Raw genomic sequence first — 16,093 nt, forward strand, 5'->3', positions numbered from 1 at the left:
CAAATTGTAGAAGGGGGGAGATGAAGAAGAAAAGATAATCCCATTCCTTCAGCGAACGGTATGAGCGCGGGAAGAGCCGAGAACAGTTGCCATCTAATAGTTTGTGATTTAAAGACTAGATGGCGATATGCATAGTCAGGGCGCAAGCAAAGAAAGAGCAATGTACTTGGCTGAGTATATTATGTTTACGTAATACAATCATACAGTTTGTTTGCTGTTCATTGTTCATGCTGCATTCCTAAACTAAACAAGCTTTTATGTTGGCCTATTGTATTCCTATGAGTACAGATAGTAAGCAGAAGAGTATTTAGTTATATGTCAAAATCATAAATTTTGTGCCCGGCTGAGTAGCTCAGGCGGTAGAACACTGGCTTCTGAGCCCAACTTGGCAGGTTTGATCCTGGCTCAGTCCGGTGATATTTAAAGGTGCTCAAATACATCAGCCTCGTGTCGGTAGATTCACTGGCATGTTAAAGAATTCCTGCAAGACTGAATTCTGGCACCTCGGAATCTCTGAAAACCGTAACAGTAGTCAGTGGGACGTAAAATCAAGTTTTATTATTTATTAGTAAATTTTGTTTCCTCCTCATAATCTAATGAAATGAGTATAATTAATCACATTTACTCAGCACATGGCATATGTACACAAAATAACTTATTTTGTTTCATCTCCATAATCTAATGCACTGAATAGAACAAGACATAGGCACAATAAAACTGTTTACAGTTTAAATCTGTTCAGGTACGCGTCCCTTCCCTAGTTCTGACTGAAAGCTATGCAAGCACCTGTTAGGCTATACCTTCCATTAGAGTGCATACTCCAGTCCTTTACCTACCTGACCTGGAGCGCTGCTCACTGAGCCGAACTGTGCCCACTTTGGCTTAAGAGCACCACGGATAGACAAAATAAACAACTCATACCCACATTCAATATACCAAAGACACAATCTCATAGCTTTTTGGGCATAGTGCAAGGCCTCAGAATAGTAACTACATAAACATAGAATTCCAATTGAATGGATGAAAACCATAACGGTATAAGTGACATTAAAAAAAAAAAAAAAAAAAAAAAATGAGTTAAGTGCAGGATGTAACTCCGAGAGGATGTATCCTTTCACCAGCAAAGAGATACAAATGATAGCGATAATATTCTACCCTCTAGTGATAGGTGGTATAACTACAAATAGCAAGCTTTATATTAGTGTTAAGATGTTTAAATGCCTTTTTCTCTGAATGATCAAAATGCTACTTATACTGTTATGATTTTCATCCATTCAATTATACAAAAGAAGCACATTCTCATCCTTGAGATATTTGGTTGCACTAGATTGTTAGGAAATATGCAGCCCTTTCAGCTCAGATAAAGAGAATATTTGTCAGAAATAAACTAAGCTACATGACAAGTAGCTGTCTTGAAAAGTGAATCAAAATCTCCAGTACACATGAGCATACATATGCTATGAGTAGGTCTGAACTGATGCTGGTGGAGGTGGCAGTGGTGATTTTTTTGTTTTATGAGGGAGTACAACTAGGCAATCATCCTCTTGAACAAATTAAGTGGAAAAGAAATTTAAAATAAAACAAATTTGACAGCATATTCTTTCTAGTTGCTGCAATATTATTTTCCATTTGCAGTGTGTGTGTCAGAAACTTCCTACCCAGATTGTGATTATGCCTCCAAACACTGGTTAGTAGAGAAAATGTATGGAAAAGGACTGGGGAAAGACATTTCCTCCCACACATTTTCATCCAGGACTCTTTTTGGGGAGGTTCTGTGATGGTATGGGTGGGAATAAGAGTGACGGTGAGGATGGACCTTCCTTTGTAGAGCATGGGACCCTATAACATGTTGGTATGTAAGATAGGTAACTTGAAGGGTACACCTTTTCAATACAAATAAATGTTATAATGGTTAAGTCACAACATGTTTACTTGCAACTAGTTTCAACGCTATTTAGCGTCATCTTCAGCCAACATGTGAGAAATAAGCATAGGTACATACATACAAACATACATTACACAAAATATTATAGCATTATGATTAAATAAGAATAAAAAGAGAAATAAAATAGTGAATGGATATTCAATCACAAGTTCAGAACTTGGCAGTCATTATCAAAACAACCCATGAAGGGTGAATTAAAATTGTACAAACACGAGTTAGGACTCAACAAACATAATCTTTAAAAATACATATAACACTTTAAAACTTTTCTTAAGTCCAAGATGAACTTAGTAGTCAAAGATTCGAATTTGTAGTCACTTTTTCCTTAAATGATGTCACTTATTAAATAAGAGGAACACCTTATGCAAACTGAATATTGTATTTCTGTCAAAAGCTCAAGAAAATGTTTTTTTATACTCTACAAATTCAAATCTTTTACCAAGTTCATCCCGTAAAGAATATGAGATGAAACAGGAAGAAAGGTCAGTCAACATTATTCCAAAATCCCACATAACCTAAGGGATGTTCTTCAAAAAGAATGGCTGTAGATTCTACTGGACAGAATTACAACATTAATTGGGGAGCATGCCTGAAAGGTTGGAAAATATGATTAAAGCGAGATGTGGGTAAAAGTTGCAGCGAAGTGTAGTAAATGAAAATGAAGTGTTACAATTGAAAAAAAATTGTCAGCGAAGAGTTACAATGGATAGACATTTTGTGATTACTCATTATTCATGAAAAGCGTACACATCAATTAGCATAATTTCCATACAATGCCACGTTCCAGCTCTTTCTTCAACAGTTCAAACTATTTTTTTTGGGAAAGTAATCTTTTATTCATTTCCAGGTTCCAAAATAACTATGACACAGCATTAGGTCATAAAATAACATTTTAGTTCCCCGAAGTTGATGAGAATTTAAAATTAATCTCCAAACTAAAAAAGTTGTGATTTCGTATCGGTCATGTATTTGGAAGGAGCAAGCAGAACAAATTTACACACAGGACTTCATATTTTACATGATTGACGCTTGAGAATCAAACCGTGAATATCATATAATGTTTTTTGGGTGATCAGCCCATAGACTGGTTCGATGCCACACTCCATATCACCCTATCCTCTGCTAATCTTTTCATTTCTATGCAACTACTACATCCTAAGTCCACTTTAATCTGTTTGTCACATTCATGCCTTGGTCTCCAGTTACCGTTCATACCGCCTATACTTCCCTCAAGATACAACTGAATAAGTCCTACGTGTCTTAGATGTGTCCTATCATTCTATCTCTCTTCTTCTGGTCAGATTTTGTCAAATCAATCTCCTATCACTAATTCGATTCAGAATCTTCACAATTTGATCTACCCATGACAATTAATTCAGCATTCTTCAGCAACACCACATTTCAAATGGTTTTACCCTTTTTTTCTGGGCTAGTTATTGTCCATGTTTCACTTCCATACAATGCCACATTCCAGATGAAGGTTTTCAAACACATCTAATTCCTACACCAATGTTTGAAGTGAGCAAGTTTCTTTCCTTAAAAAAGGCTTTCCTTGCTTGTGCTAGTCTGCATTTTATGTCATCCTTACTTCTGCCATCGTTATTCTAACCACGTAAAATATTTAGCTTCTTTCTAAAATCCAAAGAAAAGCAGCTCGATTTGTTCTGGGTGATTTCCGACAAAAGAGTTGCAAAGTTTGGACTAGAAAATTTGGGAGAAAGGAGACGAGCTGCTCGATTAAATGGTAATGGTAAAAAAACCTTATTTTTTGATATCGGCCAAAGGCAGGCATCTATATAAGTGGAGGTACATGCTTCCCCTAGTGTACCGTCATTGCACTGCATTGTATTGTATTGTATTGTATTACATAGGCGGCTTGCAGTGGGGTCTCAACGGCGCACTAGTGCCAGCGTCTTGGAAAGGTATAGCATTCCAACTGATGAGCCCACTGTTACATTGGGGCGAAACGCTGGTAATTTCACAACTGAAAAAGCCTAAAGACTTAATGAGCTTTAATATTCATCTACTTCCTTCAAGACTTCATTTCCTGTACGACCTGACTTCATTCCACTGTGCTCCATTACCTTTGTTTGGCCATATCATTCAGCAATTTCTCCAGATCTTATGCAGTTCCAGCATCAGCAAATCTCAGAGGTTTGATTTCCTCTCCTTGAATTGCCATTCCCTTTCCAAATTCTTCTTTGATTTCCTCTATCACCTGTTCTACATAAACAGTGAAAAGGAAACAGGACAAACTGCAGCCTCATCTTATTCTTTTCTGAATTGCTGCTTGCTACTTTTTCATAGTCCTCGATTCTTATCCCTGAAGACCGATTTTTGTACAGATTGAAAATAAATAACTTTTTCTTGGTATCTGATCTCAATCACATTCAGAATCTCAGACAGATTTGTCCAATCAATATTACTGAATGCCTTATCTAGATCTATGAATGCCATGCATGTGGGTTTGTCCTCCTTAATTCGATCCTCCAAGATCAGACAAAGTCAGGATTGCTTTACGTGTTCCTACATTTCTTCTGATGCCAAATGATGTTCTCCCTATTCAGCCTCAACTTGTCTTTCCATTCTTCTGTAAATAATATCTGTTAAAAATTTGCAGGCACATGTATTAAACTAATGGTGCAGAGGTTTTCACACTTGTCAGCACCTGCTTTCTTGGGAATAGGAATAACAACTTTCTGTCTAAAATCAGATGGCACTTCTCCAGTATCATACATCTTATGCAATAAACAAAATAACTCTGCCATGCTGGGCCCTGTTTCATAAAACATCTTTCACTAATATTATTAGTAAGAAACCATAATATTAACTAATATTAGTAATTAGTTTATGAGCCAAAATTATTAGTAGATTTTCCTAATAATATTAGTCAATTGTTTCATAGACAAAATGACTAATAGAAGTTAATGATAGTATTGGGATTATTTCCACAAGTGTATTTTGACTCATGATCCATATTAGTGAAACCAAAGTGAGGGGTATTTTAATATTTTGGCATAAAATCGCGAAGACCAGTGAAATGGTCGACTCTGATTCAAACAGTGATGAGGAACGAGTGTAGGTATTCACCGTTCAATAAATGTTACGTCAAAAACAGCCTGTACTGGTATGTAACAAACATATGAATACAATACAGATTTATGTTAGATTACAGAACTATTGAGTATTTGCTTGATAGGATTGGTAATAGAATGTTCCACTGCAAGGAATGAAACAGCAGCTTCACATTGCACGCCACAGGTTGGTAGTGATACACAGAATCACTGTGTTTCCCTAGTGCAGTTCTGCTCAGAGATTCCAGCTATCCTTTAAAATCTTGGCTTATATCACCAGTAAACCAAGAAGGTGATGGTGATGATTATTGTTTTAAGAGGAAGTAGAACTAGGCAACCATCCTCTTTATAACACTAATCAGACAGAAAAATGGAAGGGATCTTACACTTCGACAAATAAAGGTATCAGCCAAAGAAAGAGGAGGGCCACAAAGGGTGTGAAAATGAAAGACTCTCTAGGCCTTGCAACCTAATACCGTCGGGGTCATAAAAGAACAAGAGTTGAACAAGGGAGATCGGATAGGACAGATGAAAGTGAGGAGCCTGGCACAAGTGGAAGCAATGCATGATTCATCTCAGGGCCCCGTAGTCGCCAACCCACTCTCCCAAGTTGAGAGTCCCTGGGGGCCCATTTAGTTACCTCTTACAACAGGCAGGGGATACTGTGGGTGTTATTTTACCACCCCCACCCACAGATTTTGCTAGTTGAACTCAAGGGATTTTTTTAAGATCGCAAAAATAAAAAAGTAATCAGAGCAAGGAGAATTACAGTGTGCAAAAGGCTGAGAATAGTTGACACTTTAACTGAATCGCTTTCCGCAAAGAAACTTTACTCTCTCACATTATTTTCGCTTCTTTTATCCAATGTATCAAAGTCACAACAATGAAAATATCAAGTAAGCCTACTGACCATATAGATTAATAGCCGATTGTGGTCAAGCACTATCCTACTGCTAGGAACAAACACAAACCAAGAAGGTATGCAACAGACCGATTTTAATCTCCATTTGGATCAGCTGACTAATAAACTAATATTATGAGTGAAGATATTTTATTAGTCATATGTTAATCTTTATGAAACAGAATTTGGTTAACTGGTAATTATTTTTATGAGTTCTAATATTATTAGGTAATATAATTAGTTTTATGAAACAGGGCCCTGGTTTCACCTAAAGCACTCAGTAATTTTAAGGGTATGTCATCAATTCCAGATGCCTTGTTCCTATTTAGGTCTCTCAAAGCTTTGTCGAATTCTGACCTCAAAATTGCGTCTCGCATTTCATAAGCATCAACAACCTGTTCTTGTTTCAGAACTTCTATCACTTACATCTTTCCCTCAACAGATTTATTGAATACATTCCTGCCATCTTTCCCTAGAAGTGGTTTTCCATTTGAGTTCTTAATATTCATACATGTAGCTTTTCTTTTAAATTTTTTTAAATTTTCCTATATCCAGCATCTACATCTCCAGTAATCGTAGCATTTCAACATCCCTATACTTCTCGTTCAGTCATTCTTCCTTAGCTGCTCTGCACTTCATAACTGCTTCGTTCTTTAATCACCTCAATTCTTTTCTGCCCTTTCACCTTTTGCATTCTTGTACTTTCACCACTTATCATACATATATACAAACATACATCATTATAGATTGTTATGCACTTCAGCATGCAGTCTGCAAGCCTCTGTGAATTTACGGATTGCTGAAAAAACCCTAGTTCCGTAAAACCACTAGCAAAAAAAAAAGGGGGGGGGGGTTCACTTAATTTTTTTTTACAACTGGCTTTATGCCAGACAGACACAGATAGGTCTTAGGCGACGATGGGATAGGAAAGGGCTAGGAGTGGGAAGGAAGCAGCCATGGTCTTAAATAAGGTACAGCCCCAGCCTTTTTCTGGCGTAAAAAACGGGAAACAACAGAAAACCATCTTCAACGGTGCTGACAGTGGGGTTCAAATCCACTATCTCCAAAATGTAAGCTCACAGCTAAGCACGCCTAACCGCATGGCCAACTTGCTTGGTCACCTTATTTGTAAAGGCAGGTGCCAATTTTGGATTAATAAAAACCACGTACACAGCCGGCATTTGTTGGGTTTGAACGAAGTAACAGCAAGAACTAAATTATGATCGGTGCAGAATTCTACCAGCTGACTTCCTTTCATTCCATTGTCCCAGTCCAAATTCTCTTACTACATTACCTTCTCTTCGTTGGTCTACCATCGCACTGCATTTCAGTCTCCCATCACAAATAGATTTTCATCTCCTTTTACACATATTGTATTAAATCTTCTTTCTCTTCATATATATTTTCAATTTTGTTATGATCATTCTGCTGAACTGGTAGGCATTTAGACCTGCACAATTATGGTGGGTATTGGCTTGTTGTCTAGCTTGACAACAATAATCTGTTCATTATGCTGGCCGTAGTGTTAAAAATTCTTTAGTCATCTGACCAAAAGTCCTGCTCTTCCTACCAACATACTTCACTTATATCAACTACACCTATGTTTAGTCTATCCATTTTTGTTTTCAATTTCTCTAACCTACTTCAATGATTTGAACTTCTAACAACCCATGCTATGAATCGCAGAATGTCTGTATTCACCTTCCTGATGGTTGCCTCCTCTCGTGTAGTCCTCTCCAAGAGATACAAATGGGGAACTATTGTACCTCCGGAATTCTTTACCCAGAAGGAAGCCATTATCAGTACATCATTCAAACATACACACAGAGAGAGCTGCATTTACTCAGGAGTTAGTTATGGCTGTAGTTTCCCACTGCTTTCAACCGTGTAGCAGTATCAACATAGCTAAGCCATGGTAAATATTATAACAAGGCCATATCAGTTAATTATCTACACTGCTGCCTTTGCAACTTCTGAAAAGTTGCAACCCCCTTTTTGATAAACTTTTTTTTTTTTTTTTTTTGCTAGGGGCTTTACGTCGCACCGACACAGATAGGTCTTACGGCGACGATGGGATAGGAAAGGCCTAGGAGTTGGAAGGAAGCGGCCGTGGCCTTAATTAAGGTACAGCCCCAGCATTTGCCTGGTGTGAAAATGGGAAACCACGGAAAACCATCTTCAGGGCTGCCGATAGTGGGATTCGAACCTACTATCTCCCGGATGCAAGCTCACAGCCGCGCGCCTCTACGCGCATGGCCAACTCGCCTAGTTTTTGATAAACTATTCATTAGTCTCATAAGCAATAAGTTTCATATTGATCCACATTGAAATACAAATTACAAAGTGGAAAGCAGAAATCCAGAATGGTTCCACCTATTCAATACTTTATTCATTAGTCTGGTCTTTCGACAGATACCTATTCGATATGGTTTCACCTATGGCTTGGTTATCTGCTTCATTGGGATACACTAGCCTCCTCACCACAGTAAGGTCTTTACAGGGGAGATATCAAATACTATCAAATGAGATAAACCTGTCCTCTTCAATGTATCCATTGACGGTGGTATCCTGACATTATTATTATTATTATTATTATTATTATTATTATTATTATTATTATTATTATTATTATTATTATTATCTTCAGTGTGAACAGATGTGACTAACTCAATCTTGGTCTTGAATATTCATTTGCACTGTGCACAGTACATTTTTCCAATGTCATTGTATATGATGACTTTGGAATAGTCTTTTTGAGATAGCACTTCACAACAAGATCTTGAAGACCCATCTGCTCATAGGTTTGGATATCTACCTCGATCTCCTCATGCTTCAGTTCTACACGTCTTTTGCAACTACTAACTGATATACTGCATGACGTGAGGTGTTGATTTAGGATGTCTTTGAAACACAGGTACTGACCACCAACATTATGTTCACCACTCCGAAGAGTTCTGAGTGAAAGACTGATTTCGGTAGTCTGGTATAATTTATGTGCTGGGCCTGTGGTGTATGAGTAGTGTGGCTACTTCTTAATACAGAGGCCCCAGGTTTAATTCCCAGCCAGGTCAGGGATTTTTACCTGAATCTCATGGTTGAATCATGGTCCACTCAGCCTATGTGATTACAAATGAGGAGCCATCTGACTGAGATGGTGGCCCCGGTCTAGAAAGTACAAAATAACTGCCGAGAGGATTCGTCATGCTGACCACATGACACCTCATAGTCTGTAGGCCTTTGGGCTGAACAGCAGTCGCTTGGTAGGCTATGTCCTTTTGTGGCTGTTGTGCAATGAGGTTTGGGGGTTTGGTTTGGTATCATTCATGCGCACCAAATGTCCACACCACCTTAGTTGGGTCTTTACACAGCAGGGTCTCCATGCCATACATGTTGGATTTTTGCAGAACATTGGAGCTGGTTACATGATCTTTTTTTACAATTTATTTTACGTTGCACCAACACAGATAGGTCTTATGGCGACTATGAGATAGGAAAGGCCTAGGAGTGAGAAGGAAGCAGCTGTGGCCTTAATTAAAGTACAGCCCCAGCATTTGCCTGGTGTGAAAATGGAAAACAGCGGAAAACCATCTTCAGGGCTGCTGACAGTGGGGCTCGATCCCACCATCATCCGGATGCAAGCTCACAGCTGCGCACCCCTAACTGCACGGCCAACTCACCTGGTGGTTATATGATTTTGCCACTTCACTAACACTATTATCCATAGACATTTCATGCAGAAACTGTCCAAACGTTGTATATGATATGAATAGGTACCCAGTCTTTTAAGGCATACAAAAGAATTGGCAAAATCATTGCCTTATAAACAGTCAGCTTGGTCTTTAGATGTAAATCATACGATTTCCAAACTTGTCGGTTGAGCTTGCCACAGGCAGTAGCAGCTTTGGTGATTTGTGCATCAATCTCCATTTTCAACCAGTTATCACTGCAAATTCCCAGGTATCAAAAAGGTGTCACCTCATCACGTTGCTTTCCAGCTAGTTATGAAGGAGTGTTGTTTACAGATGCACCTCTAGCAGGCTGCTTCATTACCAAGCCAAATTTCAGACATGAAAAGTCTAGTTTGTCAAGATATTGCTTTAAATTTTGTTTGATGTCACTAGTAACTTGGAACTTGTCTGTGAAGCTGCTATTATGTTGAACTTAGGCCATCATGGATCGGGCACACAATGTTAACAAACTTCTCTCTCGACATCCAGCTTCAACCATAGCTCAGTCCATGGTACTTGATCAAATGTCTATATATACAGTATACTTAAGCTTATTGGGCACTAAAGTAGCAAGAGTAAACAAACAGATTTTTCATACAAAATTATAACAAGTGTCGGGGAACAACATTACATATCATGTTTCACTTACCTACGGAGCAATAGGTTATTTTGCACGTTATATTATCCCGGCTGATCTGACTTCCTTCCTTCGGTGGATCAATGAATGTTTGGCACACCAAGGAAACTGTGAGGTATACCCGAACACATTTACCAGAGTTTGCCTGCTAATAAAAGATGCACAATGGTACAGTTCCATTAACAGGTGAACACTACTGAACTAGTTTATGTTAATATTTTAATTTCATTAATGAACTTCTGTTTCAAATACGGACAGCAACAATGGATATTGATTCCGTACGAGATGTTATGGCAGGCTTGTCAATTTCAAGTTAATTTCATTTTTTAGCATTGAAGACAAAAGTTTTTGGAAGAAGTGAAGTCAATTTGTGTAAATAATGTATGTATATTTATATCTTTTGCATTTCCCAAGTAGTCCTCAAAAAGACATTGGGTTCTTCCATTTATAAAACTTTTTTTTCAGTTTCTGATTTGAGTTTTGTAATCTACCACGTGATTTCATGGCTGATGAAGTCTCAAATAGAGATGAAACATGTCCCTAAATATTTTAAATATGTTTTTAATTAAATAGTTCACTTGTAAAGTGATGTGTATTGATTGGGTGGACCAAAACCTAACATTGTTTCTTAGTTTTATGACATTAGTAGACAAATATGTTTGAGTGATGTCTTTAAAAGTAGGAAAGATCACAATATAAAGATAAGGCTGGAATTCAAGAGGACAAATTGGGGCAAATATTCATTTATAGGTAGGGGAGTTAAGGATTGGTATAACTTACCAAGGGAGATGTTCAATAAATTTCCAATTTCTTTGTGATCATTTAAGAAAAGGCTAGGAAAACAACAGATAGGGAATCTGCCACCTGGGCGACTGCCCTAAATGCAGATCAGTAGTGACTGATTGATTTATTAATTCCTTTATAAACGAGTGTGTATGTGTTAGCATAATGTAACTCTGAAAAATTGTAAGGTAATATATCCGCAGAAAAGTATTATACTAATAGGTTCAAAAAGTTTCTGGAATGACACAGCAATATATATATATCTTCTTCTTTTCCTAGTGCTTTTCCCACATTTGTGGGGTCATGGGTGCGAACAGCGTCGCACATGTGGATTTGGCCCTTTTTACGGCCGGATGCCCTTCCTGCCGATAAACCCTATATGGAGGGATGTAATCACTATTGCGTGTTTCTGTGGTGGTTGGTAGTGCAGTGTGTTGTGTGAATATGAAGAGGAGAGTGTTGGGACGGACACAAACACCCAATCCCCAAACCAGAAGAATTAATCAGAAGTGATTAAATCCCCGACCCGGGACCCTCTGAACCAAAGGCCAGTACGCTAACCATTCAGCCAACAAGTTGGACGGTACAGCAATAGGCCTATGTATGTTTTTATACATATCAAAAGAATATTATTGTTGTCAACGATCATGACGTTGTTGCCGTTAAGTTCCCGCGATCATAGTGATTGTTGTTGTTGTTGTTGCATTATAGCTGAATGTTCTTCTTTGTGTATGTATGTTCATCGCATTTAATAGCAATGGCTGCAGAACAATGCTCATATATAAAGTTGTGTGTTTTGTTACACAAATCTCCTGCAGAGACATTAAGATTGCTTGATGAAGGTTATGGCGAAGAAGCAATGAAAAAGACTCAGGTTTACTTATGGCACAATGTTTTTCTGATGGGTGCGCTAGTGTAAAAGATGACCCACGCAGTGGCATTCCGTCAAATGTAACAAATGAAGAAAACGTTCAATGTGTGCATAATGCTGTGAGGAATGGTGGACGGAAAAGTGTAGGACAGATAGCAGCAGTAATTTCAGTAGGAAGTGCGTACAAAATTCTTCACAGGCATTTAAACATGCATCATGTTTCTCGGAAATTGGTTCCAAAAATGTTGTCGCCTGAACACAAACAAACAAGAATGACTTGTTGGAGATGTGATCACTATGTCTGATGAAGATTATAATTTATTGAACAAAATGACTGCTGGTGATGAAACTTGGGGTTATTTGTACCACCCGATGCCTAAATGACAGTCACGTGAATGGAAATCAAAATCACCTCCTTGAAAACAAAGCTTTTCTAGGGATACTTGCAAAAGCAAAGTTAAGTTAGAAGTTTTCTTTGACTCTCAGGGTTTTGTCCATTGTAAGTTTATTCCAAACGGTCTTACTGTAACGAAAGAACTGCATGTACATATCCTTCATTGCCTCAAGTATGCAGTGAGAAGGAAAAATGGGAGCATAACAACTGGTTGCTTTTGCATGACAATGCACCTGCACATCGAGCAGTTATCGTAAAAGATTTCCTTGCCAGACACAGCATAACTGCTTTAGAACAGCCACCACACACCCCTGCTCTCTCACCACCTGATCACTTCTTGTTTCCACACTGTGATGAGATTACTGTCAACGCGACAAGAGCACTAAAACTCGTTTCACAAAATGGCTTTCAGGGCTGCTTCCACGTACTTTACATACGCTGGCAAAAGTGTGTTGTTGCAGAAGGGAACTATTGTCATGGGGATGCTGTGCAATAGTGTTTGTATGTATGCATTGTTCTGTGATATCAATAAATTCCAGAAACTTTTTGAACTGGGTATGTAAATGTGGTTGAGTTTTAAAGAGGGTCAGGTGTCCTAATTTTGCCACTTGAAAGAAGACAACTAAATAAATAAAATAAATAAATAGTCTCAGTGCAACACTGTTAGCAGAAAAGAAACAGATTGATCATGAGTCCTGAAAAGTGGTAAATGATCTATAACATAAATGCAGTCTTAAATGAAGAATGTCAATTTCTTGTTATGAGCATACTCAAACATCAGGTTTCCCAAAATGTTTATTAGAGAATTGAACATATTTCCCCTGAATGAAAAGAAATCTTTATTTTTTTCTTTATGAGCAAATTATGGTTATTGATTGGTAGAAATTGCAGTTAATACATTATGACAGGCAGGGAGCCCCGAGTGTTTTTGTGAAGACACCTCAGAATATTGGCATACAGCACGGTTCACAGGATTAAAACCAGAAGATATGAATTTGATTCCTTAGCTATGTTTTTTTTTTGAAAGCAACTTCACTGAAAGAGCTGCTTAGGAAAACATACGGCACAGTTTAGAGACGTAAGCAATTGCCATCAGAGCTTACCACAGTCATTTGGATTGAAAGTTAAATGTTGTGGATTAATGGTTCACAAGATGGAACCTTGGCTGAGCAGAAGTCCTGATGGAATTGTAAATAAAGACAAAATCCCTGTAGCTGTGTTAAAAGTGAGGTACCCTTCTTCATGTAAGAGCATTATGATTGTGGACAATAACAGTGCTATCAAAGTCAATTATCGTCAAAGGGATAAAAGGGAGAAATTTAGTATTAAAAATAACTCACAGCTACTATACACAATCCAAATGCTTATGTATTTAACAAGTCTAAATCAATGTCATTTGTATATAGTCAGACTCAACAGTTGAACGCTGACACCGAGGTGTCACATTTTAATCGTCGTCTCTCCCCCCCCCCCCCCCCCCTAACGTTTTTGGACCTGGGCTAATCCCTGTGGAAATTAGTGTCTTTCTACCTCAATTTTCTGTGTATTCAGTTCGCTGAATTTCTTATCTCCTTCTAGTTTTATGATTCTCTACCACTTTATGGTAACGGCCTGGTCCGTGTAACGACCTGATTTAAAGGGCTCCTTGTACGTACTGACATCTGTGCCGAGAACTGGTACTACGATGCTCAACTCCTTGACCAATGAGAGCTCGTCTTGGACAGAGAGCGTTGGCTTGTTGAAGCTCGCTCGAAGCGAGAGACTGATTCTTGTGCTGGCGTCTGGTTGGTGATGGACGCGTGTAGTAGGTGCCTCATGATGGTGAAGATTTTACTTGGAACAATGGAGAACGGCTGAATTCTACGTGTGCGAGGGCTCTCCTCCTAGCCCTCAACATGAGGTGATACCTCATTCATCGTGAAAACGTCCACAGACTGTATGTATTTTATTTAAGTTTATCCATCTGCGTTTGGGAACCAGAGTATTAAATGGCGACGCGGCGTGGCTTCAAGCTTCTGTTCTATTTTCGATTTTGATGAAACAAAAAAAAGTAAACTGTACGGACGTGTGAGACGTGTCTTAGACTCTAATGGTTAAAATTTGTTCACTCTCGGCTAAATTTTAATGATATGTTATAAAAAAAATAATAACTTGGGTAGTATGTCTTTTAAGAGCATATTCATTTAATCACGTGCTGTAATGGTGATGTAAACTTGTAACGTTGTTCTGGACGTATGGTAAATTTCATTCTAAATTGTTCAAGAGGAAAAAGGAATACGATAGAATACTAATTTTTACTGTACTGTTAAGCTCATCACAATTTGGCCTAACTTGAACTACTTAGCCCTAACCAAGTACCGGTTTGTTTATTTAATTTTTGCGGTTCGGTTTTATATTTTCTTCTCTCTTGGTCCGTTCTACCTAAATTGTTGCCTTTTTGCCTCGTTCCTGGTTTCCTTTCGGTGTGTATCTTTTATTTTGCGTTGTTTTGAGCGTGGGCCTGTTACCATAACAACGGATGTTGTACGGTGATTGTTAATGTAAACAGTTCCGTTGACGAATGATTTTGGTTCCTTGCTTTCCCTTTCTGGGCGTGATGACCTGTGTTTCCTTTCTATTTTATTGAATGTTTTGTGCTTTCCCTTTTCTTGTACCTTAGTTTTGTATTTCCCTAATTCAATTTTATTTTTATCTTCTTCCTGCGCGTAGTATTTATGGTGGATTTTCTTTCTGGGCTCCTGGTAAGATCTGTCCTTGAGGAGGACTAGGTAGTTCATGTGGTTTTTGGTAGTGTAAAGGTTGATTCTTATTTTAAACAGATACGATTTTCATTATTACATTAACTCTAGTATAGTGGGGCCCCCCTAATATCTTTAAATATGATTAATTTATTTTCTTGGTAATAATTCTATTTGATATTAATTACTAGTCTTTCTATTTTACTACGTGGGCGTTTTCTTATTATTAATTGGAAGGTTTAACTTTTCTCTAATAAATTCTACTTACCTTCGCATAAAAACTCTGGTGTTGTTCTTTCAAATGAATTACTCATCTGATACTGGATTTTTATTTTACATGGTTTGATGTGTCACCCACTTCTTCTTGTGGTAAGTAATTTACTGATTTTATGGTTACGTTTTGTGGGTGCCTAGTATCGCTTCCTGACGTACTTTGTCTATTTTGTCTCTTGGTGTGTTCTATTTTATCTCTGATTGATTTATATCTTGCTGGCCTTACCGTAGTGTTCTGGGTTTGACTACGTTCGGGTCAACACTATAATTGAAAAAGATGTAAGGTTTGTTCAGACTTGTCTCTTAAAATTCTAGATTTCTACTTTTTGTATTACCAAAATGTGTGAGCTGTATTTCAAGTAACAACAAAATGCATTTATAAGTTGTGACAATGTTTTGACATCATTATTTAACATGTCATTGTATTCTACATGACCGTAGATTGGCTAAAACACTGCACATGTTAATTATATCAACATACTGAAGAAGTTCAACGAGTAATTTACATGAAGTGTTGTACTATATATTATTTCTAACACTATGAATATATCTTTCCATGTGGATTCTTATGCTTGCTATTTTATGTTGTTTGGATTTCGTCGACTGTTGGCTTTCCCTCGTGCAGGAAAGGTGGTGTCACAACAAAGAAGCCATGACCAGACAGACTTGTTTTTATTCCCAGAATTTTTTAATTTTTTTTACGTCACATTGATGCAGATAGGTCTTATGGCGATGATGGGACAGGAAAG

General features: G+C 37.9%; 1 protein-coding gene across 3 annotated transcripts in view; it reads right to left on the reverse strand.

Moving 5' to 3' along the window:
- The window catches only part of cert (ceramide transfer protein), a 535,770-nt gene that overhangs the window by 22,156 nt on the left and 497,521 nt on the right, over nucleotides 1-16,093 (reverse strand). For 2 of the 3 annotated variants that reach the window (XM_067134802.2, XM_067134800.2), the window contains one exon: nucleotides 10,298-10,433. In XM_067134802.2, the coding sequence (XP_066990903.1) occupies nucleotides 10,298-10,433 (136 nt within the window). The remainder of the gene's footprint in view (nucleotides 1-10,297; nucleotides 10,434-16,093) is intronic. The other variant, XM_067134801.2, reaches the window with a different exon arrangement.

Source organism: Anabrus simplex, chromosome 1, assembly GCF_040414725.1.
Source record: "Anabrus simplex isolate iqAnaSimp1 chromosome 1, ASM4041472v1, whole genome shotgun sequence".
NCBI lineage: Eukaryota > Metazoa > Arthropoda > Insecta > Orthoptera > Tettigoniidae > Anabrus > Anabrus simplex.